Source organism: Peromyscus maniculatus, chromosome 5 (genome assembly GCF_049852395.1).
Source record: "Peromyscus maniculatus bairdii isolate BWxNUB_F1_BW_parent chromosome 5, HU_Pman_BW_mat_3.1, whole genome shotgun sequence".
Taxonomy (NCBI): Eukaryota; Metazoa; Chordata; class Mammalia; order Rodentia; family Cricetidae; genus Peromyscus; species Peromyscus maniculatus.
In genome coordinates this window covers 122738980-122766172 of record NC_134856.1, presented here as the reverse complement: position 1 = coordinate 122766172, position 27193 = coordinate 122738980, and the positions used below count along the sequence as shown (strand labels likewise).

Sequence of the window (27193 nt, the reverse complement as noted above, 5' to 3'; positions counted from 1 at the left end):
TGGCCTAGTCAATTCCTAGCAAATTGTATTTGCTTGATAGGTAGTTGCTCAATACCAATATGAATTTAAGTTAAAAACTCACACCTCTGTCTCCTAGGAGTGGAGAGCTACAAGAGAGGCACTTTTGTGAGTCTAGTATTCGAAGCATGAAACGTGTATGTGTGTATCTTTTTTTTAACACTCTTCCCTCCCCCCCACCCAGACAGGGGTTTCTCTGTGTAGCTTTGTGCCTTTCCTGGAATTCGCTTTGAGGACCAGGCTGGCCTCGAACTCACAGAGATCTGCCTGGCTCTGCCTCCCGAGTGCTGGGATTAAAGGTGTGTGCCATCACCGCCCAGCGTATGTGTGTATCTTTATTATTTCCTCTTAAAAATTAAATTCCTGCCAGTTTTTTTAAAATACATTTTAATTATTCCCTTTCTCCTCTCTATAAAATGCAGCTTCTAATTCTTGAAGAAAGGAGGAATGCAGGCAAAGAGCAGACTAGGCCTGGGTTAGTTCAAAATTGGTGGCTAAATGGTCACATTCATTGCTTATTAAAGTATATCCAGGCACTAGTGATCAGAGTCCCTGCCCAGCATGCACAAGGCCCTGGGGTTGATCCCTAACATCGAAAAAGATTAGGTATGGTGGCTTGTAATCTAAGTACTTGGGAGGTACAGGCAGATGAATCAGAAGTCCAGATGTTCGAGGTCAGCCTGGGAGATGGCTCAGTTGGTAAAATGCTTGCTCGAAAAGCACAAGGACCCAAGATCAATCCCTAGCACCCACGTACAAACGTTAGGCATGGTGGCACATGCCTGTGATCCTAGAACTGGGATGTTGGATAGCAGGTCTCTAACCCAGGGCAAAGGCTACTTGATTGAGATATATTAATATCTGATGCTGGCTGCCCCGTTCTTCTAGCATCCCTCAGTCCCCACCTGTGACAGGGTCTTCCTGGCTGACATACCCTTCCCCCCACCTTAAACTTCTCCAGCGCAGGGACTGAACTGGGCCGCCCCTCCCCCAGCTGCTCTTCCCTCCAAAACCTCAGCCATCTTGGCTACCAACCATCTTGGCCTCTTGGCCTTTTGGTGGCCTCTCTTTTTTCTGCTCTCCTACCTCTGCTCCTGGCTCTCACCTCTCTTCTCCGCTCTCTCTTCACATGGCTCAGTTCAGTTTGTGGGTCATGTTTACTCTGGACTCTCCCAAATGCCTCTGCCTGTATTCTCCCTTATATCTGTGATTAAAAAACAAAAACAAAAACAAAATACACCTCAATCCCTTAGGAGCAGCCATGACCTCCTTTTATTTCTTTCTTTCTTTTTCATTCAGTGAGGATAAGACGACTCTGGGAGTCCACTGACCACCCAGTCTAGCCTAATAGATGAATTCCAGGCCAATGAGGTAGATGTGTTTCTAAAGGGTGGCACTTAAGATTGTCCTCTGGTCTCCAACACCCATGTGTACCCAAGTGTACCCCCCACACACACACATATATTTAAAAAGTTCACCATTATCCTTAGCTACATATAGAGGTCCAGGCCAACCTGGGCCCTGTCTCACAAACAAAACAAATAACAAAAATCAGACATACCAACAACAACAAAAACTAAAAGTAGCGAAAACTCTACCTGATATTATACCTTGGGACAGATATCAGACTCTTTCATGAAAGTGGATCTGGTCATTCATCTAGGGATATTACACTGTAATGCAGATGTGGGTATAATGTAAATTTCCTTTTGGTGACAGTTTTGAGTCAAGTTTTATTAGAAAATTTAGTTTAGAAGTTACATAGTTTTTACATACATAAAATACACATTTCTATTTATTTCAATGCTGACGATTAGCTGGAATCACAAAACAAGTATTAAATATAGTATAAACACATTTAAATACATCAATATTTATCAGATGTCTCATTGAGAAATGTTTAGCAATGAGAGACCCATCTCTGAGTCTGAATACACACCAGAGATTTGAGTTTTTATCTTCTCCTTCCCGTCTTTGCCTTAATCTTTACTCAACCCTGGTCTTATACTGGAGATTGAGAGAATTTTCTGATAAGAAGATAAATACGCCGGGCGGCGGCGGCGGCGGCGGCGGCGGCGGCGGCGGCGGCGGCGGCGGCGGCGGCGGCGGCGCACGCCTTTAATCCCAGCACTCGGGAGGCAGAGCCAGGCGGATCTCTGTGAGTTTGAGGCCAGCCTGGGCTACGGAGTGAGATCCAGGAAAGGCGCAAAGCTACACAGAGAAGCCCTGTCTCAGAAAAGAAAAAAAAAAGATAAATACATAAAAGTCACTTAGAAGAAACACTGAAAAGGGGACCAGCAGGTATGCAGAGCAAATGTTTCTCTGTGCCCTTGAGATCTACTAGTTACCAATGTGGACCCACTCTACCTCTTCACTGCTTACTCAGCATGTTATTTTAGCATTAACCTCATTATGGTATTTAAAGTGTTCAGAGAACTGGCATCCATAAAGCGCTTGGAACCATGCTAAAGAAAGCAAGAGAAGCCAATGTTATTTGCAGTTTCAGCCTAGACCATGGGATTTTGCAGAGCACTGTCCCCATGTCCTGGATCGCTCTCTCCATAGTGAATAGTTTTCTGTCTTAAATGCTCAGGCCTTACCCGAATTCATTGGGTAAAATTCCAACTCTCAAAGTCATGGTATCAAGTAAGAGGTGTGGGCTGTAGACAAGTCCTGAACATAAAGACAGAGGAGTCTTCACAGATAGGATTCTGGCTCCAAAGATGCCCATAGGAGCTGTTTTACGTCTTTCCATGAGAGGTCATGGTAAGAGGATTACATGTGTTAACTAGAAAATGAACCTGTACTAGATGCTGACTCTGCCAGCACCAGGAGAAATACGTTTGTTTATAAGCCTACGACTTTGTAATATTTCATTCAACAAACTACGAAATGGTTACCCTGCAGACATGCTGGCTAAGGACCACTCTCTCTCTCTGAGTCCTAATGTTTGGTCTGGTTGACTTTTGGTGGATAGATTAGTTCTGGGTTTCTTTGGGTTCTCATAGCTCCTTGAAGTTCTTTTTCTCAGTACTTTTTTTTTCTTCTGAGACAGGGCTTCTCTGTAGCTTTGTGCCATTTCTAGATCTCACTCTGTAGCCAGGCTAGCCTTGAACTCAGAGATCCACCTGGCTCTACCTCCCGAGTGCTGGGATTAAAGGCGTGGGCCACCACTGCCTGGCTTCTCAGTTCCTGTAAACCCTGGTGAAGTCATCAATAACATCAGCTGCAGACTTCTCTAATGGCGCCAGGGGCATTTCTCCAAGAATTTGCTCAACCCTCCAAGTCAGTTGCCCAGGGAAACAAGCTGGTGATGTCACAAGGCGTGGCCCTTACAGTTCTTCTTCAGCCCCCTTCTGCACTGGCTGAGGTAGGGTCCTGCCCATTGCTCTCCCAATCCAATTATGTCTTCCGCTCCCCAGGGCAGTGCAGAAGCCCTTGCTCCCCTCGAGCCGGGTCTACACTCAGGTATGCTGACCAAAGCTATCTCCCCAAACTTCTTCCCTCTGGGCACAAAAATGCTATGCAGATGGCATGTCTGGACCTCGTTAGTTCTCTGGTATAGGGGCGGGGGAGACTGAGACTCCCTTGAGTCTGTTCCTAGAGGATCAAAGGCTGTTTCAAGCTTGAGAATGTCCCAGAGATTTCACAAGTAGGATGACTATACCTGGTTTCCTTATCTGTCATAAACACACCCAAGTTTCTACTTCCTGTTTTAAGACAGCCTCTCATTCTTTGAAGAGACACCACTACCACCACCGACTTTCTGACCAAATGAAGAGGAAGAACAGAGGCATGACCTTTTACTGAGTTGGCATTTGTAGCAAACAGGTCAGGCAGTGGCTGTGCCCTGTTCGAAGTACAGCTCTTGTGTGTTGCTCGCCTTAAAGCCCTATTTGAAATATGTGCAAACCGTCAGGTTATCTAAGTGCAGCTAATTGAAAGAGTTCCTCCCAAGGTTATAAGAAAAAGTGCCTGAGAGAGAAGCAAACTCCAGCCTGTGTTGAAACTCTAATTCCCAGAGGCCTTTGTTCCTACAGCCCTCCAGTCTGAACAGAGAGCAGCCGTGACTCCCAGGACTCAAAGGCAAGCGCACTGCTTCAATCCACGGAAGCCATGACAAAGACAACCACTTGCGTATACCACTTCCTTGTTTTGAACTGGTACATTTTCCTCAATTATTACATCCCACATATTGGAAAGGATGAAGAGAAGTTAAAGGAATTCCATGATGGTGGACGTTCAAAGTACTTGACACTCCTTAATCTGGTAAGTCTGTGTGTCTGTGTCTGGAACCAGGTTATTATCAGTAATGTGAGTGCTTTTCCACATACCACTTTACTAAACACAGGTCCCCCATGTATGTCTTCTTTCTTCATGGTTGGTGAGTTTTGGGCTTGCCCTGTTATTTAGCAATTTGCTCTGAAGAACTCAGTTTGGAAACTCTCCATAGCTACTAGGGTGTCTAATTGTTAAATGCTCTTTACAAAGACTCTTGTGGGGGAGCACAGGCTTGTGTATGAAAGACAGGAGAGATTTTGAACCCTGCCTGAGAGTCTCTGAAAAGAAGGCGGAGTGTCGCACGTTGTGTAGGAAGTGTGACTTCCAATGGAGGAATAATGTCCTTTGACAGCGCACACCGACTCACAGATTTATCCAAGCAAAGCAAACACATTTGCCGCCTTCCTCTCCCACTGGAGTTTTTTATAGGCTCAAGTTCCATCTGAAAGGAGAGATCACCCGAGCCAACAACTAATACACAGTTTCAACTATTTTAAAACCAAACTTAAAGCTTAATCCCTTCTTGTCTTCCTAACCTGGCTGACCATGTGCTACTGAGCAAAGTCTGAATGAATGGAAGAAAAACTGCCTTGTAAGAAGTACTTTAGGAAACAAGTGTGTGTGTGTGTGTGTGTGTGTGTGTGTGTGTGTGTGTGTGTGTGTGTGTGTGTTAAAAGATAAAATTGGAGCTTCCTTCAGACATGGGAATTAACATTTAAGTCTTTGTTGTTGTTAAAATACACAGTTCCATAAAAACACCTGATTTCAGGGAGCTGGAAAGAATATTCTTGTTTTCAAGATTTATTTTATGAGTGTTTTACATGCATTGCCTACATGTATGAATATGTGTGACATATATTTCTGGTGCCTCTGGAGGCCAGAAGAGGGCATTAGATCCCCTGAAACTAGCGTTACAGATGGCTGTGAGCTGCTATGTGGGTGCTGGGAACTGATCCTGAGTTCTCTGGAGGAGTAGTGGGTATCCTTAACTAAAGAACTGTCCTTCCAGCCCTGTGATCAGAATGTGCTAATCCTTCAGAATCGCAATCCTCATTTTGCAATCAGAGTCGACGAAGGGTCAGAAAAAGGGACACTGGAATGCTGAGTTCAGATTGAAGGGGCCTTTGAGGCACTGTTCCCCTCCCTTCTGGCCTTGTGTTCACCTTTTAGTAACATATAGAATATTTTGAGTTTTGGACAAGCTCTCTTGTGCCAGAAGGTATCATGGTGGCTGTTTCAGTCTTGAGATTTTATGAGGGAAAAAGTCGAATAGTCGGAAAAGAATACAAAAATTGGTTGTGTAGACCTTTAAGAGTACTGTGAGTGTCCAACAATGAGGTTTGTATCTCTGTTGGGTCAACTGGGGGGCGTATGTCTCTTCATGTTTAATCTACTAATCAAACTCAGGCTCCGGTACAGCAATTCTACTGCACAGAATCACAGAGCCGCGGGACAGACTTGGCACACAGGCCACCACCTGCCTGACCTCTTCCGGCGTTCACTGCCGTTTCTCCTTCGTTTTCTGTCTGCTGGCCTATCCTAGCTTGATGTTTTCAAAAAAAAAGCTATAGCATTTTTATTTATTTTGTGTGCCTGTATGTGTGTATGTGTTGGGGTCATGTGCACCACAATACAGGGGTAGAGGTCAAAGGACAAAGCTCTCTCCTCCCACCATTTGGGTCCCTAGGATTGAACTCAGGCCATTAAGCTGGGCAGAAAGCACCTTTACTTAGAGAGCATCTCATGGGCCCCAATCATATTCTAGTTTAATCTCATTTTCTGCCTTCCTGTCGAATTAGCCACCAAATCAAGCCCCACTTGTTTCTCCTTTGGTAGGGCCCGCCGTTCCCTCCCTCACTTCCTGCCTCTCTCATTCCAAACTTGAATGTGCATCAGAGGACCACAGTCGCTCCGCACTGTCCTTTCTATCCGAAGTGCCGGCCCCTCCATTACTCACATTCCAGATTGATCTTCCGAAGCTCTTTTTTATTTTGCTTGAATTCCTTTTGACATGGTGGACTCTTTTGGAAAACCAAAACCAAAAAGGCCAAACTCACCCCTCAGGTCCCCCTCTTCCAGGAAAGCTGGTGTCTCTGAGAGACAGGCGGCTGTCTCCATTGTTTTATCCACAGGTTTCCTTCCTCACTTCTCTGCTCACATTTCCAAACAAAGGCCTGCTGGCCTCTATTCCCAGCTCTGATTCCTCCACAGACTTCCACAGCCCACCTGAAACCCCATGTACAGCGCTGTGATCCAGCCCTTGCCCTCCTCTTTACGTGAATATAAAAAACATCTGAACTCTTTCCAGCTCAAAACCAGTTCCACCTCATAGGCCCTTGTCAACCTGAGCCTCTTAGAGTTTTCATTGTGTCCGCTGGTAGAGCGGGGCAGAGGGCACTCTGGTACCAGAGCTCTGCTCACTTGGTCTATCGTAGGCGTGGCTATGTTTTCTGCTTCCCTGAGTGATCTCTTCTGGCTGCTTCTGGCCCCAGCATGCGAGCAATGATTCCCTTTCTATGAGAGTATGACTTCAGAGTGTTCCCCACCTGACAAAGATGGGTTAAGTATATTTTAGGGGAGCCATCCAAGGATAGTTTTCAAGTAGTGTGATTATAATATATGTTTGAGCCTCAAAATTTCTGCCTCTTGAGATCTCACATGTTCATTTATGGTTATTAGTTTTTAGCGGATTTATATTTTATACGGAATAATTGACCAGGCTTTAGAGGTCTCCTAACTTACTCTAACACAACACTCATGTTTATTTTACTTCAACCTGGTGAAATCAGTATCCAATCCAATTTAGCAGTAATTGTTATTTTATTTTACATGTCTAAATTTTTTTGCCTGCATATTTGTATGTGTCCCATGTGTGCTGCAGTACCTGCAGAGACCAAAAGAGGGAGTAAGATTTAGAGCTGGAGTTAGAGGCAGAGTTGAACCGGCATGTACATCCTGAGAACAGAGCCCTAGTCCTCTGTAAGAGCAGTAAATGCTCTTTAACCACTGAGCCACCTCTGTAGCCCATCAGCTTAGCAGGAATTGTGTACCTCCTCTTTTTACTTATATTTCTTAGTTAATCAAACATAATTATTTTAACACCTTTGTAATATGCCCTGTTAGTCATATTAATCTTCTATGTGTTTTCTTCCGGTTAACATTACAAACTGAAATGGATGTCACTGAATTTTCATACAGACTTTGTTTTGTTGATCCCCACCCACATGTCCTTCCTCTGTCCTCCTAGCCCTTACCCATTTTGTCCCCAGTAGCCCCATTCTTCTTTCATGTCGCATGCATCCTTGAACTTTCTTTTTTTTCTTCCTCCCCATGGCCTCTTTTCCTCCCCTTCATAGTTTCCTGACTTAGAAGCTCCAGCCTTCACACGTAAATGGTAATATCTAGAACCTATAGGCAAAGGAAAGCGTGTGGCATTCGACTTTCTGAGTCTCGTACACCTTTCCTCTCAGACATCTTTAATTTCTGTGTCCCTGTTGAATAACAAAGCCTGTCTTGTTTCAAGTCAGATCTTAGAGCACTGCACCATTTTCCGCCTGAAACTGCCCCCTAGGGAGACCAGAAAGAAGCCATAGACGCTGCCAGAGTTGGCGGCTGGAGGAGTGCTGGTAGCTAAGAAGAGAAAGGTCTGAGGGGACACGAAAGTCACTGTTGACAAGACAGAGAGCTCGCCCCAGGGAGAGGGAGTATGCCCTGCTAGCTGTGTTCCTCAGTCCACTGCTTACCATCTGTGACCCAGGGCCTGGGGCTTTATGCCATTAGTTTCCACATTATTAAGGAGGAACAAAAATAGAAGCTACCGGCATGGCCATGAACTGAGAAGGCCATCAACATGGTGTAAGCAGAAAAAGGAGAGAAGATGGAAGGGAGATGGGGAGCTTGGAGTTATCTGTGTTTAACAGGCATGGGCAGTGTGGAATGTGGTGAACCAGCTGAATGTGGGTCTCCTCACTAAGTCCTCAGTGGGTGGTAGATCTGGATGGAAGTCAAGCGCGGCCCCCATAGCTCCTGGGTACGTCTCCTCACACTACACTCTCTCTCCATCATTTAGCTAGAAGAGAATGTCTGTTGAGACACGCTTTTCTCTGCTGTAGCTGCTGGGGTAGACATCCTTGACACTTGGGCTTCTGGGGAAGGTATAGCTTCCGGTTCAAGCAGAGAGCAGTGAGTCCTACCAAGTGAGGCAGCCCCAACAGCTGAGTCCAGAGACCAAGCTATGCAATCTGCTTGTGCTACTCCCCCCCCCCCCCCGTTATTATAATACCTGCTTTGGTACTTAGAGGCAAACCCTTGCTTTCCATCACTTAGTTCAAATTTTCATCTGTGAAGCTCTTTAGCTTTACAGAGTCCAAAGGACACATGAGTGATGTCGCTCACAAAGATACTTAGAGCTACTGACTTAGCTCTTGAAGGGATTAGAACTCATAGCACAGAGGGAGTGAATATCTCCAGCACCCAAATGAAGCAATTTAAACTGATGGAGTAGCCAGGATGGACAGCATTTTGGTGAGTTCTTTAAACACAGTAGGGAAATCTGTGATGAGAGACCTGGCTTCTGGAGCCAGAGCACTGGCTGCCTACTTCCTGTGTAAATCGAAGTGAGTTACCTAACTTTTCCACATCTCGGTTTGTTCCTGTGTAGCGTTAAGGAAAGCAGATCCTCCCACCTCCCCAGAGCTGAGAGATTCATTCCCCAGCTCCCAGATGGTGTGTGGGCTTCTGATGGTTCACAGGTGATCTCTCTTCCCAGCAGCACCCGCAGCCGGAGGAAGCTGCCTCCACCAGCTCCTTCCCTGGGGTTGCCAAGGGACCCACTTCAGGGAAGCTCTCTCTGCAGGGCTCCTCTAAGAATCTGCTCTGCCCCCAAATCCTTCTCTCTCCCTGTCAGAGATACTCTGAGGGTGTTATCCTCAATGAATTCCCTACAGGCATATCTCTGAACCACAGACTGTTTCCCACTCATCCTGGCTTTCATCCCCACAAATAACTTACAGAAAATGTTCCTTTCTCCTCCTCCTCTTCCTCTTTTTCTCCTTCCCTTCCCTTATTTTCCCAGTAAAGGTAGACTGACAGAGCCAGTCCTGGCCTGTACTATCTCTAGGACAATTCTGGGTTCCTAACTAGTACTCCAGGGATGTTGGTTGAATGAATTGATAATCAGAACACAGTTCTAATTGGTCTGAGCCGCTTGCCAAGAAACCCCTTCCTTCCTGTAGGTTGCTCTATCCCAGGAAATGCTTCTGCTCTATGAAAGCCACTGTCCTCAGCTACACTTGGCCAAGGCTTCTTACACTCCTAACCAACATATTCCACAAAACCCTTGGTCTCTCTGTTCTTATCCTCGTTATTCCAGATTGTGTCCTTCACATTATTGGTCCTCCTGGTTTTGTTTGATAAGTTCCCTTGTTTATCTTGGCTTCTTTTGGTTTTAACTTGTCTATTTTTTTATTTAATTTTTTGAGAATTTTATATATGAATTCTGTATTAACATAATTTTACCGCCCCCTCTCTCCTTCCAACTTCCTCATGTCCACCATCATTCCCTCTCAAATTCACGACTTCTTCATTTACCACTGTTTTACATACGCACACTCTACTGAGTTGATAAACTCATGTGACTATCTGCTCAGGACTGACCACCTGGAATTGGAATAACCTATCAGGAAGCTCATCCCTAGAGAACACTGAAGAGTCCTTCCCTCAGCAGTAATTGATGAATTCTTTGTGGCTCTTTACCTAGTCTAGCATGCTTTTTCATCGGCCACCAGCTCACAAATAATAACACAGACTTCATATCAACTAAAAAGCTTCGGGCGGTAGTGGCGCACGCCTTTAATCCCAGCACTCGGGAGGCAGAGGCAGGCTGATCTCTGAGTTCGAGGCCAGCCTGGGCTACCAAGTGAGTCCAAGTGAGTCCCAGGAAAGGCGCAAAACTACACAGAGAAACCCTGCCTCGGAAAAAAAAATAAAAATGTTGAGGCTTTTAGCCAGGCGGTGGTGGCGCACGCCTTTAATCCCAGCACTTGGGAGGCAGAGCCAGGCGGATCTTTGTGAATTTGAGGCCAGCCTGGGCTACCAAGTGAGTTCCAGGAAAGGCGCAAAGCTACACAGAGAAACCCTGTCTCGAAAAACCAAAGGAAAAAAAAAAAAGAAAAAAAGCTTGGCCATAGGCTTTAGGCTGCTCTCACTAGCTCTTAACTTATTAACCCATTTATATTAATCTACATTCTGCCTCATGGCATTACTTCTCTTCCATCTTGCACCTCCTCTTTCCTCTCCAGGTCTGGCTCGTGACTGTCCCTTTCTTCTACCCAGGGTCCTCTCTGTCTCTGGAAGTCCTGCCTAACCTCTTCCTGCCTAGCTATTGGCCAGTCAGCTCTTTATTAAACCAATCAGAAGGTGCTTTGTCAAAGACACATCTTCACAGTATAAACAAATTATACTGTGAAGCAGTATAAACAAAAACCTAGGGGTGGGACCTTGTGAAATTTCCCACACCCACATTGGCGTGCCCACTGGTGGTATCATTCTGTGGGTCTTATTTAGGCCATATTGTTGAGATTGCATGGGTGAAGCTTCAGAGTCTGTTTTAACCTAGATGCACGTGAATGGTGAGTGGGGATTGTGTACGTCACACCAGCCCAGATGGCCTTGGCTGAGGATCCTGTCCTCCCTCCCAATCAACTGCACCCTCTCCACCACCACCAGACAAAATGTCTGTCCCAGTTAGTCCCTGTGTTCTCTTTAATTTGGGAATAGTCTTTCACTGCAAGGGTTACATCAGGTTGAGGGAAGGGCAAGGAAAGTCCCAGTGCGGCCGAGTCAGGCCTGGAGCCTTGGGCTTGGCACTGGGTCACTTGACTCATCCAGCAGGAGTCATAATGTCTTGTTCAGGGGACTTGTGGAATCTCCCTCTCTGGAATTATTATTTTTTTAAATGGAAGAAATTTTCATTTCCTGGGGTTGTTTAAAAGGGTTTTGGCTTTAGGGCAAGGAAATAAACTTGATGACTTAGAAAGGGTAAGTTTCCATGATTTTAAGATCCTCGCGGATTTGTGAAGACATGGAATGTATAAACTAAATATCCTTTAGCTACAGTTTCTTAAATCACATTAGTTATTTTCTTAAAATGTAAATTCAGCTCTGTCACTGGTCCTAAGTTTGTTAGCCAGCAACAGAAACAAAAGACAGCCAACAAACTTAGAGCAGCAGCATCTCAGGAAAGGGCCCAGAACATTCCACTGGAGTAGAATCAGGGAAGAGCTGGTAAAAAGGACGAATTAGAAAACATCAGCTATGAAAAGGCTTTGATCAACAGGACACCATGAAGCCTGCTGTCCCAGGATGGTGCATGAGCACATCGTTCTCCATCTGCATGACCCAAGATGATCCCAGTGTTCCCTCGACACTCCTCACAACTCCCTGGGACCCCTGGCTTCTCACCCTCCTCCTCCTCCAGCTCTGCTCAGGGATTCCTTTACACCCTAGCTCTTGCTGCGTCTTTCCCTCGGCAGCATCCATGTGCGGCCTGTCACTGACCACGTATTCCTTATTGATACTCATGTGACACGTCAATTGAGGGATCCAAGTGCTGGTCATTGTGCTGTAAGTTTCTTTAATGCTTCCCAATTCAAGCTCTGCTTGTAGAGCCACCACATCATTTGGCAAGGCTGTCCTAATGGACAGTGGAAGCTTATTGTGTCACTGTTATGGAAACCGCAAGTCTGACATCAAGTCTTCTCACTGGCTTGCCGATGTCCCATCTGTTTCCTGTATCTTCTCATGGTCTTGCCTATGTATATCTGTGTCCTAGAGGACACTAGGTAGATTGCATGGGCCTGCCCGTGTGCACTCATTGTAACCTAATTCTTTAAAGACTATTTCCAAATATAGTTACATTCTGAGAATTCCTCAGGTGTTTGAACATCAACAAATATATTTCTGGAGGGGAGACAGAGGAGTCCATTAACTGCTGGCATTTTCTCCTGATAACTCTTTCTCTTTTAAGAGTGCCATCACACACTGTGTGTGTGTGTGTGTGTGTGTGTGTGTATAAACATTATCTTTTTTTTTTTTTTTTTTTTTGGTTTTTCGAGACGGTTTCTTTGTGTAGCTTTGCGCCTTTCCTGGAACTCACTCTGTAGACCATGATGGCCTGGAACTTAGAGAGATCTACCTGCCTCTGCCTCCCAAGTGCTGGGATTAAAGGCATGCATCACCACTGCCCACCACTCCCTTTTTGTTGTTGTTGTTGTTGTTGTTAGATAAGCAGATCACTACCCATGTGGATGACCTGAGTTGACCCAAGTGTGCTCTTGACACCCCTCAAGACTTCCTAGAACCCCTAACTTCTCACACTCGTCATCCTCCAACTCTGCTCAGCGGCCCCCTTATGCCCCAGCTTTAGCCTGTGTCTTTGACTTGACAACCCCCTGGTGCCTTCCTCTCCAACACTCGGGTGGGACCTGCTGCTACCCGAATCTTCATTGTTGATACTGATGTGGGATGTCGGCACTCAGATCAATGGCAGCAAGGCTGCCTCACACTGAGTTGGCGTCTGGAGATGCCAGTGTGGCATATGTCTTGCAAGACGACGTGTGAGCCGGGGGTGGAGGGGGAGAGGTGATTGGCACATTTACAGTGAGGAGCTAATTCATATTGATGGAGAGAAACCTCGGAGGAGCTGAGTAATATACTTTCTTTCTTAATCTGGTTTCCACACTCCGTAGCTGAGATGGGCAAGAAAGAGGATGGACTTGACTCCCAGTGACTCTAAGAAGCTCTGGCCAAAGGACGTGGGGTAGCATAAATTTCACTCTCTGGGTGGAGGCGGTCTTTCTTCCAAAGATGCCAGATCTCGAGGATGATCAGTGTGTGATGAAATGCTGTGTTGATCAACAGAGCCCAGACCCCATGGTTGCTTCTGCAAAGACAGGAAGGGGCTGCTGCTGCCAGAGTATCTGGAAGTGAAACTAGGTCTGAGAGCTATGTGGGTGGGGGGAGGAGGAGGGAGAAGATGCAACTTCTGACATCCGTGTGCAAACGACTGCGTGCACGTTCAGAATTCTACAGCTCTCGGGCTGAGTTCCAAAGGCACAGACAGTAGGAATATAAACATTGTGGAGGGAACCTCTGCATGGCATTTAGAACTGGCCATTGCCCTCCCTCCCACACACCCTCTGTCCTTGGGAAGCCTCCTGCTCTGCTACGCACCTTGTGACCTCACCCAGTCTGTGTTTTCTGTTCCTGAATCTGTCTTGGCTACCTTGGATAACCCTGCCTCACCACACAAAAGGAAACTTCCCAGCGGTTGTCCCCTACGCACGGCTCCCTTAGGAATTTCATTCCACCTCAAAGGACTGGCTAAGTCTTCTTCTCCTGCTCCCATCTCTCTGAGACCACCTGGTCTATATTTCTAAGAGGAGGTTTGCCTCAGTCTCAGCTACCCAGGATGAGGAGAACCCAGGAATGTGGCAAGTGGGATGCCTTAGCTGATCAAGTGCCTGGGCACAAGCTTCAGGATGGAACTGTTATTTCTATCACCTACATAAGAAAGAGGCCGGATGTGTGGGGCATGAACTTGTAATCCCAGCACAGAGGAGATGAAGATGGGCAGATTTCTGGGGATTGCTTGCTGAGCAGCCTAGCTGAAGCAGAGTCCCAGTGAAAGACTCTGCCTCCAAAACCAGGATGGAAGAAGGCTCCTGAGGAATAAGGCCCAAGGTAGATTCATGGCTAAACCTCCCTCCACCCCCACCAACACACACACCAGAAAAGAAAATCAGACAGCCTTGGGAAAATGTATTAAGCACTCCCCCATTACCTAGCCTACACTCCCAGACCCATTAAAAGGGAATCTCTAGGGGTAGAAACCAGACATTGATACTTTTCAAAGATGTATTTTATCTTCTCACTCAGGTAGAATTGTTTCTCCTCTGACCTCCCACAGAATTTTGTGTGGACTGTTTGAGAAATCTGATGTTTCTTACGTCTGGCTCAAGAACCAGACTCTGAAGCCCTGGAGCTTGGAGCAAGTTTGTTAATTTCTCTTTATCCCATTTTCCTCAACCCCCCACCTAAGACAGGGTTTCTCTATGTCACCCTGGCTATCCTGAAACTTGCTCTATAGACGATGCTGGCCTTGAACTCAGAGTTCTGCCTGCCTCTGCCCTCCTGAGTGCTGGGATTAAAGGCGGCGGCCGCTGCCACCGCCACCACCACCACCACCACCGCTAGCAAATTTTCCTCATCTTTAAGATGGGTTTGCCAGCTTAAGGCTAGCACATGAGGACATTTGAAAATTAAAAGTGAGTCTCAAATCTGGTCTGTAACAAGCCATGACTAAAAGTCAGCTGTTGGAGGTCTGAGTTCTTAGTAAGACCATGGATGATGGATGTCTAATCCAGAGGCTTCTGCCTACGCAAGGACACATAAGTGCTTCCTTAAAAATCACCGTTGGGCCCTTCTTCCCAGGCACTGTGATCCCAAAGTCTGCAGGTGGAGAAGAGCCTGGCTTTCTGAGAAGCTCCAGGCAGTACACTTGCTGCTGGTCTGAGGACTCAGCGCTGAGTCACGGCAGAGTCCACATCTGCTTCTTCCCCCACCTATGCCTCAGCACAGGGAGTGTCCTGAAGCCAACTTTAGATCTTTGCTCCAGCCTAGACTTTAGACACTGTTCCCCAACAGCCAACCCGGATCAATTATTAACCCAGCTCCACCGGGCTCCAGAATTTTCATAGTCTAGGCTAGAATCCAACTGCCCCTCACATGCCAATGCAGAGCTTCCAAAGACAGATGACTTCTAAAGCAAATATACATCAAATTAACCCAATCTCGGCATAGTCAGCACCCACCAGGCCTTAAATTAGCAGCTGTAACATTGTACGAAATACCAAGACCACTGAAGGCTTGCCTTTCAGGCCATACTAAGGGCTCAGCATCCCAAATAAATCCAAAGACCTGACTCTTGAAAGGCTCTAACATCCAAGCTTCTTGGTCACAAGTATGACACCACAAATGTAAGAATTCACACCAGGTAACTTGACTTCATGCACAAAACTATTTAAAAAATATATAGTATAAGGTTACCTTCAAGCTATTTTTAAGAAGTGAGCATAAACATTAAATGAATTTTGTTTGTACACTTGAGTCTTATCCCCATTGTGTGTCAATATTCTAAAATCTGGACAAAGAAATCAATAATCCAAAATACTTCTAGTGCCAATTTGGGTAGGGGCCTTCAATCTTACTTGAGTGAAAGAGACTCTGTTTCTCTCTTGCCTTGCCTCATGGACCTCATAGAACTCAGCAGCTGCCAGAACTCTGGGTCTTGCTTCTGGTATCCCATGATTTAAATCTCTCCAACTGTCAGGTTGCCTCTCTATGGCCTTCAGCCAGGGCCTTGCACTGGCTTCACACTGTCTCCATTTTCTTATTTTCTTTGAACAGCACAGGGCTCCATCCTTGTGGTCATGACCCTCATTATGGCTTTCTCAGTGAGAGTTCAGTGTGTGTGTGTGTGTGTGTGTGTGTGTGTGTGTGTGTGTGTGTGTGTGTGAGAGAGAGAGAGAGAGAGAGAGAGAGAGAGAGAGAAAGAGAGAGAATGCTTATGCATGTATGTGCATGTGTACATGCATGTATGTATGTGTGGAGGCCACGGGTCAACTTTATTTTGTGAGTCATTGTCTCTCACTGAAACCATAGCTCACCAACTGACTGTGCTGACAGGCTGGTGATTTCAAGGGTCCACCTGTCTCTGCCCTCATCCTACAGTTCTGGGGTTACAGACATATGCTGCACCATACCCTGCTTTTCCAGGAATGCTAAGGATCTGAACTCAGGTCCTCATGTTGTGACTGGGTTGTCTCCCCAGCCCCCTGGGGCTTTATCGTAATTATCTTTCCTGGGAAAGGACGCCCGACCATGCCACCACTGTGCTTGGTCCTTCTCCCTGAGCTGTAGATTTGGTTCTAAACTGTGCAGCCATGCTATACACCTCATTACATCCTCCCTGGAAACCCTTATTTTGTTTCCATTTTAGCTGAAGGCCATTAGACTAAATACTGTACACATTATTATCTCGTAAATGAATTTCCTCCAACAGTTTTTGTATGGAAGGTCAAGGCCCAATGAGCTGGAATCCCAGCCCTTGGATCGACTCTCCACCCAAGCAACACTACATCCCCTCCTTCTCAAATCAACATCGCTCCCACAGGGTTGCAGTCTTCTTTAAGTGGCAAATGCTCATTTGTTGTAATGAATTCAGGTCTTGCAGGCCGTCTTCTTTGGGGTCGCCTGCCTGGATGATGTGCTGAAAAGAATCGTAGGAAGGAAAGACATCAAGTTCATCACATCCTTCAGAGATCTACTTTTCACCACACTGGCTTTTCCTATCTCCACGGTAAGTGCCCGAATGTGTATCTCACACCACAGGCATGTACAATGGATGGACACTTCTCCTGGAACAGTAAGGTTGTTTGGGGACTAGTTATTATAACCAGAGAATCTCCATTTCTATAAATGTCCTGTCTGGGGACTGACTACATTGACTGATGTCTTTAGGAAGTAGGGTACGTGACGGATGAGCTTATCATTAACTTTCTGTCTGTGTGAAGGTTTTGTGCATGGTCCTTGCTGCTGCTGACAGGAAAGTTTAATCAAAATACAGTAAAAGAAATAATCTCCATGTTTGCACAGTTTGCACCCACAAATTCAACTAAGGATCAGAAATATTTGACATAAAAAGAAATCAAATTAAAAATACTTATAACAACCATGTAACATTTACATTGTGCTGGATATTATAAACAGTCTCTCGGTGATTTAACACACACACACACACACACACACACAAGAGAGTGTATATGGGTCCTAGGCAAACGTGATTCCATTACATATACAGGACTTAAACATCTACGGATTGGAGTATCCTTGTGAATGCTAAGAGATGACCGTATCTATGGGACAGACTTGCTTCCATCATGGCCGAGGGAAGGAGAGGCCTAGGTAGGGAAGATTATCACATCTATGCATTCAGAAATCTATCAAATAAAAAAAAATTGAAAAGAAAAAAGACATAAGACCTTCAAAGTTGGCCCATGGAAAACACACATTGGAGAGAATGACAAACCAATGCAGAACACAGGACAGGTGCTTCGTGTGCTGTGTCTAATGGACAGAAAGCAAGAAAAGCAAGCCACACACAAGCAGAAGTAAGCTGATTTGCTAATGCTGCCCAGATTGCTATTACACTGTTTATGCTTCAGCTCATTAGCTGGGATGGAGACAGACTGAGATCATATACACGGGCTGTGCAGCAGGGCCTGGGATTAGAAACCACTACCTTATTTCGCCCACCATGGTCCTGCTTTCTGTGGCATGCAGACTTCAAAACCAAGTGCAGAATGAAACTTTCTACCTCCAGTGAGTTCTCAGATGGAGCAAGCTCTTAGCATTCCAGGTTTCTTTGTGGAAAATCTTCACCTCTACTCTCAGAAAATCTTCTAAAGTTCAAGATGTTAAAAGGGACAGTGGAGTCTGTTCATTTGTCTTGCAAACTGAGCCTCTGCATGTGCAGAAGATAGCATCATGGGAGAACTGATAGCCTGCCCACTCATTCGTAGCACTGAGATAGGCCATACAAAGGGTACAGTAGACACAGACAAATCCAAAGTTCTGAGCAATGGAGAGATCATCTCTCACTGTCCTAGCTTACAAATGATCTAGTGCTTAGCCCAAATCCAAGCCTCCCTGTTGTCCTTTGCCATGACTACTTAAAGGGGGGAGGGGCAAGGGACATGCCAAGCCATTCCATATGCTCATTCACAGTGCTCTTGGTATGAGCTCAGATGAGAGAGAGGTCATTGGTGACAATGAAGGACTCAGGTCTATGCATCCTTTTCATCTGTGTCTTCTCTGCAGGCCACAATGGCCACAGTTGCTCTCTAACCCATTGCTCTCATTGAAGATTCCCCAGAGAGCCAGGATACACTGTTATAAAATGAGCATTTCCTCTTTCCTTTTATGTCCCTAAAATGTATATCCGATGTCCTTCAAACCACCATCAATTTTTATGCTGCTGTTTTCTTGGTTAACTTAGAAACCTCTGATAAAAAACAAATCTAATAATAATACTTTTGTGTTTCCTCTCCAGTTTGTATTCCTGGTATTCTGGACCCTCTTTCACTACGATCGAAGTCTCGTTTACCCCGAGGGCCTGGATGATTTCTTTCCAGCATGGGTTAATCATGCAATGGTAAGTAGAGGAATAATGAACTTGAACATCAGTGGCTTTTATACTGAGTGCTAAAGTGCCTGTGTATGTTTCCAAACTGTTCTTCGGTGCCCTCCGGTTCACACCTGTCTCTCCCTCCTGCCACTATTGAAAAGCATCCTGAGGGCTGCTAGAGAGATAGATGGCGCAGTGGCTAAAGGTACTTGCTCATTTTCCAGAGGCCTGGGGTTCAGTTCCCAGAACCTACATGGTTGCTCACGGCCATCTCTATAACTACGATTCCAAGGGATCTGATGTCATCTTCTGACCTCCATGGGCACCAGGCATGCGTGTGGTACACATACATACATGCAGTCAAACGCTCATATACTCAAAATAAAAACAAACCAATCTTTTTTTTAAGCACACTGAGGATGTAAATGAGCAAAATCTGGTGTCGCAGCGGAGGGACTCTGCTGAAAGCAAAGATGAGGAGCTGACAGTTGTCATGTTGTTTAGAAAAATCATTGAAAAGTTAAGCTACCGGGAAAGGCCACCTTTGGCAGTTCTGAAAAAGAAGTGACTTTTGCCCATGACTAATAATGAAATTCATTTCCAGGAATGGAATAAAGGAAGGTTTAAACAAAATCTATCCCCTTGTCTAAACAATACCTTACTCTAAAGGGCAAAGCAGTGGCCGCTCACTAAGATTCCTCTAGGACTGTGCGTCACAAACAGGATTAGTGTTTAAATGTTTCAGTGTGGCTTATCTAGGCACATATTTTTCATTGACTCCTGTTTTGAGGGGTGACACAGAAAGCAGAACCTGCTCTAAGATGTTCGGGTCACTGGAGTCTGAAGAGTCGACTGTGACCCAGACAAGCAGGGCTGAGCAAGGTGTCCAGGTCTCCACTGCAGGGCTGAGGCTGACTCATTAGAGCTGTGAGTATAGTCTCCCTGGGCAATCCTGGCTCAGCTTCTCCACAATTACAGATGGATTTCCACACTACTGAGCAGTTTAAATAGGAAGATCTCAGGTTCCAGGAAGCAAGACACAAACAAATCAGGAAAACTCATAAGAGCTTAAAACTCCCATGTTTACCCAAAGACTTTCTTCTGCCCTTCAAAGCTGTCATTGTCTCAAAATTCATGACAATCAATGTGGAAAAGATTTGCTGCCCGCTAACACTACCCCATGAACCCCAGGCCTGGAAAACACTGTTTCAACATTTTGCTGAGAGAGATACTGACCATTGGCTGAGTTTTGTGCTCTGGTTTCCTCAAGATCCAAATCTACATGTTGAATAATGTTGTTGGTTGGGCTGACTGGCCAATGAGCTTCCAGGGAATATACTCCAAGCCCTGCTGAGGTTACTGCCACCTTGAGCAGCTATTATGTGGGTACCTAGGAGCCAAGCTTAGATGCCCATGCTTGGAGAGCAAGCTCTTTACCCACTAAGCCATTCCTACACCCCTTTTCTTTAATGTCATCACACTGTGTCAAACATGTTCCTCCTTGGGAATGAGTTGATTTAATTCACACGTGCATCTTTCGATAAGTACCATGTCACCTGCCTGGGGCCAGCAAACTCATCACCCATGGCTCATCTAGAGAAGTAATCCTGTAATCAGATGCTAATTCCCTGTTGCCTTTTTACCAAATTCGGGCTTTGATGCAGCCTCGCATTTCACCAGGAATCCAAAGGAATAACTAATACGGCAAAGTGAGAATTTTCACTTAGAAAAAAAAAAAATCCAGACTCCCCATCTTATGCCAATAAGCCAAAACTCAGAGAAAGTGAGGGGACGGGAAGCATGCACCCACTGGGCTGAATGCTACTGCCATAGTTTAAGAAGCAGAGCCTTGGAAGTTCTTTTTATCTGGAGCCAAACACACTTACCAAGCGTCCTCGCCAGGCTTCACGAGCTCAGCTGCCATTCCTACAATGACTACCAGCTCCCTCCCTCTTGGAGTCCCACTTTCTACTGATGCTTGGATGTCTTCCAGGGAGTTGTGATGCTGATGCCTAATCCTGGTGACCTTGATAAGTAAACAGCCATATGGGTGGTTGATCATTTGGGAAGTGAAGAGCTGGATAATAATGTACATCATATTCACAAGCCAATTATTAATAGTAAGACAAATACTGTAGCACGGAGATGCTTAAGCATTTTTGTGCCTGCACAACCTGGGAGGGGGAGAGTAGTGGGTCTGCCCCTCGCTCTTTGATTGTCCTGGCCTCCATCCCTTAGGGAGATCAGGCAAGAGTCGAAGGAGGTGGGCAGGCTGGGTTATGGGAGAAAAGGAGAAGTCAACCTGCTATGGGTTAGACACTGGTGTTTCCATGTTTCTCTTCACTTAACTGGAGAAAATCCCTGCACAGCCATCTCAAAAAATAAACAAAACAAAACAAAAACAAAAAGCCACTATCAACTAACCCACTCTGAGTTTCCTAGTGAAACCGTCTCCAAACATCCTGTTTCTCTTCCATGTTGGCTCCAAACTGAGTGCTTGTGGCTGCATCTCTTCCTTCCAGATATTTTCTGACCTTACTATTCCGTTCTTCTAGCTTGATGCTTTAAGGATGTTCTGTCAAGTTCTCGTACAAAGGCAGTTAAGGGCTAGAGAGATAAGTCAGTAAAGTGCTTGCTGGACAAGAATGAGACCCCGAGTCCCATCCCTTGCTCCCACATGAAGCTGAGCACAGAGGAAGTTCCTGTGATGCTAGTGTTGGGGAGTTAGAGACCTGTGGATTCTTGGAGCTCATTGCCAACCAGCTTAGCTAAAGAGATGGGCTCCAGGTTCAGGGATAGACTGTATCTTAAATAAAATGAAGTGTTGTGCTGAATAGTTTTGTATCAACTTGACAGGAGCTATAGTCATCTGAGAGGAGGGAACCTCAGTTCTGAAAATGCCTCCTTAAGATTGGGCAGTAGGCAAGCCCATGGACCATTTTCTTGATTAGAGATTGATGTGGGAGAGCCCAGCCCACTGTGGGCAGTAGCACCCCCTAGGCTCGTGTTCTTGGGTTCTATACATAAGAAGGGTGAGCAAGCCATGAGGAGCAAGCTAGTAAGCAGCACCCCTCCATGGCCTCTGCATCAGCTCCTGCCTCCAGGTTCCTGTCCTGCTTGATTTTCTGTCCTGACTTCCTTCAGTGATGAACAGTAATGTTGACGCATAAACCCTCCTCAAGGTGTTTTTGGTCATGGTGTTTCATCATGGCAATGGTAACTCTAAGACAAGTGGAAGGCAGATGAGAAAGATGCCTAACATGGACCTCCACGTGCATATGCACACACGTATACTCTCATGTACACATCTATAGGATTGTGTATGTTCATCTACGAACATATATACCCTCCACCCTTAAAAAAATAAAATGCAAAAACAATACATAGGGATGGAGAAATAGCTTAGTCAGTAAAGCGTTTACCACACAGGTTTGAGGCTCTAGTCAGATCCCCGGACCCACGTAATAAAACCTGGATGCTGCTGCGTATGCCTGTAATCCCAGGGCTGGAAAGGCAAGGATGGGAAGCTTCCTGGGGTTTGTTCACCAGCCAGTCTAGCCAATCAGTGAGCTCTGAGAGACCCCCATCACCAAAAACTAAGGTGGAGAACAATCCAGGAAGACAAGACTACATTGACCCCTGGCTTCCATGCACATGCACTAACAGGTACACACACACACACAGACAGACAGACAGACACACACACACACACACACACACACACACACACACACACACACACACACACAAGCATGCAGAGAGAAATTGAGAGAATGAGAGGAAGAGATGGGGGAGAGAGGGAGGCAGTTATTAGGTGCTATGGTTCATATGTAGAGTAGTCTCCAAAGCCCCGAGTGTTGACGCCTGGGTCCCTAGGCCCTTTCTGTTTGCAAAGGGTGGAACAATGAAGATTGGGGTGCTAGTGGGGAGCCTTGGTTCCTGGTGAGCATGCTCTCCTAAGGGGTTTTGCAGCCCCAGTTTCTGTCCTCTTTCTTCTGGCCATGAGGTAGAGGTAAGAAGTAATTTCCCGTCTCCACATACTCCCTGGCATGCTATGCGGCTCTTCCATGGGTCCAAAAAGCAATCTAGTGAAATGGTCATTAACAGGAACCTCTAAAACTGTGCACCCTGATAAACCTCTTTATCTTCATAAGCTGTCATCGCGGGCATTTGGTACAGCAATGGGAAGCTGACTAGCTAACTGGGTCAATTCGTTGGTACTCCCCTTTTACCAGTGCACCTCTAAGACAGCCTGAAGATGGTTCAGTGCTGGGAAGCTGGGACCAACGGGATGACAGACAGTCTCCTGCACAGTTGGCCTCTGTGCTTCCATGTGGGGCCCACCTGCTCCCTGGAATGATTCCCTCTCGGTACTGCTCCTCCTTTCTCTCTGCCATATAATAACTGTGACGTCACCAGAGCCCTGCGGCACCGAAAGCTTCCTTTATAGCATCCCTTCTGCTGACTTGATGCTAACTTTCTTTTTGCAACAGTTTTCTTGTCGTTATCTGTGTTCCCAGTTTTGTGGCACTCCCCCTCTGAGACTATATTTCAAGATGCTTCAGGACTGATTGAGTCTTTTCGGTCTTCCTGCCCAGTGCTTCTGACTCTCTGGAAATTTGTCATTCCCGTAGGACCCTTCAGAGCTGACTGCCACTGTTGTGTTCAACAGATATTTTTCTGTCCCTGTTACATTTTCTGACCAAACAGTGACCTCAGAGGGATGTTTGCATCCACATGGACAGGCTGCCTGAGCTGGTGACAGCCAGGCCGCCTTCGCTCAAGTGGATTGTGTTATTGCTCAGCAGTCTCTGGCCTTCATAAAAGAAGGAAAGGAACAGCAAAGCATTCCTTCAGGGTTTGCCAGGAAAGCATTAACTCCTCAGGTCTTATCTAAATGCTTACTAAAGATAGAACCAGAGCAGACAGATTTAAGTAACAGGAAGAGGCTCTTAGTAACTGAGAAATAAGGGCCCTATCCTGCATCGGAGGGCAGCTGGGGAAAGCATTTCTCTGGAAATCAACCTGCATTGTTCAAGTTGGAAAGAGGAGTGGAGTAGATCAGAGTTCCTCCTAAGCTCTGCTGCATTTGAAAACTATGCATAATTATCTAGAGTGTGCCCAAGCACTTTCCAAACAGCCAAAGACTGCATAAATGGAAGTCATTATCATGTAAAATATGAGAATCCCAGCCAGGACCCATCACACTACCCGTTATCCACAACCATAATCTGAGACCCATGAGGCTCAGCAGGTAATGAATAGAGCTTAAAAACAACCTCCATGAAGAGAAAGCCTTTTCTCTGGCTCTTTGACTTCGAGGCAGGAACAAACATGGCTTCTTAGTTACTGGATATATTGTCATCTGTTCATTTGGAAGTAATTATTGAGCACTGCTACATGTGTGGTACTATTAAGGTTAGAATATCAAGTGTCCCTCTGGAGGACACGTGTTGATGGGTGGATGTATAGGCCGTCAGTTATGATGCTGCAGAGGGGTGACTGTATCGGGAGCTTCCTGAGTTCATGCTTGAGCACACTCTTGGGGATGGGCTGAATTAGAGGAAGTGGCCAGGGCGGTGTCCCTTCAAAGAGTGGCTCTTGTCACAGGGTAATGCTTTTGGTTTCTCTGCTTCCTGGCTGCTATGAGGAAAGCAGCAATGTTCTGCCCCCCAACTTTCCACCATGGTGTTCTGCCTCATCACCATGGACTAAAAACATGAGCCCAAACCAATCTTTCATCTTTTAAATGGTTTATCTCTGTATTTTGTCAGGGTAAAGGAAGTTAAGTAACACAGATGTCATGATCAATATTTGACAAGGGTTTGGGCATCCAGTGATTTTTTTTTTTTGAGTCCTGATTAAGCCTAACACACACACACACACACACACACACACACACACACACACACACACACACACACACACACGGGGGTGGGGGTAAGGGGGGAGGGAATAGTAGGGAATGCTAACACAAAACACTGGTTTATTTGTTTCATGTTTAGCCTATTAAATACCAGTTCGTGAGTCCTGAGGAGTAAAGTAGATCCATCATGGGCATGTCAGCCACAGATGGCTGCCCTCGGTTTCCAGGCAGCCTCTTTCTCTCTTCTTGATTCCTCATCCCCCAGACACCTCTATGGACACAGGTCACCCATAGCCTAGACACTTCCTGATGACTCTGTGTTTTCAAACTCTCAGGGACATCCCCTGTTTATCTGAGTAAATCTTCAAGCCATTTCCCCGGGATAACACAAATATCCATTAAATGAATGCACTATTTAAGAAGGCCTCAGACCTTCAACATTCCAGTGAATGCTGGTCTCAGAATAAGACTATCCAATATAACTGAACATATGCTAGAAATAGAACCTCATATGATATCCGATATATAGCTCCAAACACAAAGACAAAAATCAAGAGACATTCATTTTTTAAAAAATCAAAATTGTGTGTTTAGCCCCATTTTTTGCCTTGTGGGACAGTGTGAGCCATAGGAGGTAAGGTTAATGTTGATGAATTTAAAGCATAGACATTGTGTCTAACAACTCCATACCCTCCAGATCATAAATAGAATGACAGCAAGACATTTGTTTTTAACGTAAGGAGGGGTTGAAAAATACCTGAGGTGGGCTGATTTTTAAGAAGAGATTTGTTTAGTGCACAGTCGGGGAGGTTGGAAGTCCAAACAGTGTAGCAGTTTGGACTCTGGGCAAAGGCTCCATGGGAAACGATGGGTGGGCGTGTGTGCAGAAGTGGATTACATCATCTCCCAGAAAGCCACAGAGAGAGTCAGCTCACTTGCTCTGAAGAGATCTACCTAAATTCCTCCTAAGAGCAGAATTCCAATGCCATCAAAACGTCTGCCTTCTAGGCCCCCTCCCCTCTTAAACATCCCTCTGCTTTCCACATCACCATACATGGTACCAAACTTCCAACACAGGCAGCCTTGAGGAACACATTCAAATGATATCCAACTCATAACCATCAGCAAAGCCCTTTGACCATGTAAAGTAACACCCTCTAGGATTCCAGGAAATAGGGTGTAGACTTCTTTGGAGACCATCGTTCAGTTATTACTCTTTATGATGGCACCATTAATGCATATTCTCTCTCTAGTTTGCAAAGCTTCTCCAAACACGCAGACAATAAGGGAGTCTGTCTATATAAAGGTAGCAAGGACATTGAAGCTTGTGGTTAGTGAACTGTGGTGAAGTACTGTCTCTTTCATACTGCCTATGAAAAGAAGATAAGGTACTCTATGGTACAGGTGAGAAAGTGGCGACAGAGGAGAAGAAAGCTGGCCTGGGAAAGAGAAAATTGAATCTTGAAGGCTATTGATAAGGGTGAGATGACATTTTCATATGTTGATAATGTCAGTTCCCAGTTTAAGTTTTTCCAGAAGCTTCTACTCTCCATCTTTCAGCTTCCCCTACCATCCTTGGCTCACTAAAATGAACTGTTGTCTGTCAGTTGCCCAGAAGACCTAACAGAAACCTCTCAGTGGCATGTTTCTAGTGGGGAAGCAGCCTGAGCGCATGTGCCTCTGCATCTCCTCCTCTACAGGGGCACTGATCGGATTGGCTTAATAACATCCTGAATCTCTGAGAAACACAAGTAGATACTATTCGCCTTAGTACAGCCAATCAAGCAAGAACAGAGTGATCAAACAAAGAAAGAGGGGCCGAGGTAGCTCAGCAGATCACTTACCTAGCATGTGGAATGCTGGAAGTTGGGGTCAGGGGCAGAGAGACATATGTAGTAAATGCTGAAGAGCTTTAATGCTAAGAACTTGTTTTGTTGGTGGTGGTGGTGGTGTTGACTGTCGGTTGGTTATCCCGTGGTCAAAGGAGATTGATAGCAGGTTTTGAGCTAGGCATTGTCCATGTCCATGAGTGTCCATGAGTGTTAATAATTACAAAGTTAAAAAGAAGTTGGGGTATTTAGAAGGCGTTGTCAACATATATGGTGAGTTGTGGTGGGGAAATCTCATCCTCACTAGCTAGGGAACTCAGAAGCTCTCCCCAAATCTCAGATTCCACGTTTATTTTTCTAGTTGGAATTCTGGGAAGAGACACTACATTATTTTTGTCTTGTATTAAATCTTGTTTTCCAGAGAAAAGAACAAGAGATTAAAAGATTCTATTTGTATAACATTCTTAAAATAGCAATTTTGATTCTATTCTTAAATGAATATGGCATTTGTGAACATTTGCTTAGATGCTGCTGTGACCTCACAGTGCTAGCTGCTACCAAGTAGTGATGATGATTCATCACCCTGTGTTGCTTCCTGGAGACACAAATGTGGTGTAGAATCAGAACTGAAACGCCCCAAACTCCCCATGCTGAAGAGGGGGAACAGAAGCCGAAGCTCAGCTGTGACAAGCTAGATCTAGCTGATGACTCTGAACCGTAAACATGTTTTCTTTGACACTTTCATGCTTAATACATCTTGTCCTCAAGGCACATCAGTCACTAGAGAATTGTTTCCCTGTCCTGCACAATCTTTATATGCAAACATGCAACACCTACTATATGCATGTATCCCTTTATTCTTAATTTGCTCATAATAAATACTTTTAGATAGTTATACTACAAATCCCCTGTGGCTTTTTCCCATTTCCACCAGGAGTATTGGTGATTGTATGT

General features: G+C 45.4%; 1 protein-coding gene across 4 annotated transcripts in view; it reads left to right on the top strand.

The window, feature by feature from the left end:
- Positions 1–27193, top strand: part of Adtrp (androgen dependent TFPI regulating protein) — a 95627-nt gene that overhangs the window by 24354 nt on the left and 44080 nt on the right. For 2 of the 4 annotated variants that reach the window (XM_076573226.1, XM_076573227.1), the window contains exons 2-4: positions 4059–4287; positions 16583–16717; positions 18470–18571. In XM_076573226.1, coding sequence (XP_076429341.1) covers positions 4135–4287; positions 16583–16717; positions 18470–18571 — 390 coding nt within the window. In that variant the 5' untranslated portion in view covers positions 4059–4134. Of the gene's footprint in view, positions 1–3347; positions 3487–4058; positions 4288–16582; positions 16718–18469; positions 18572–27193 lie in introns of those variants that run through there. The other 2 variants (XM_042278394.2, XM_042278393.2) reach the window with 2 other exon arrangements.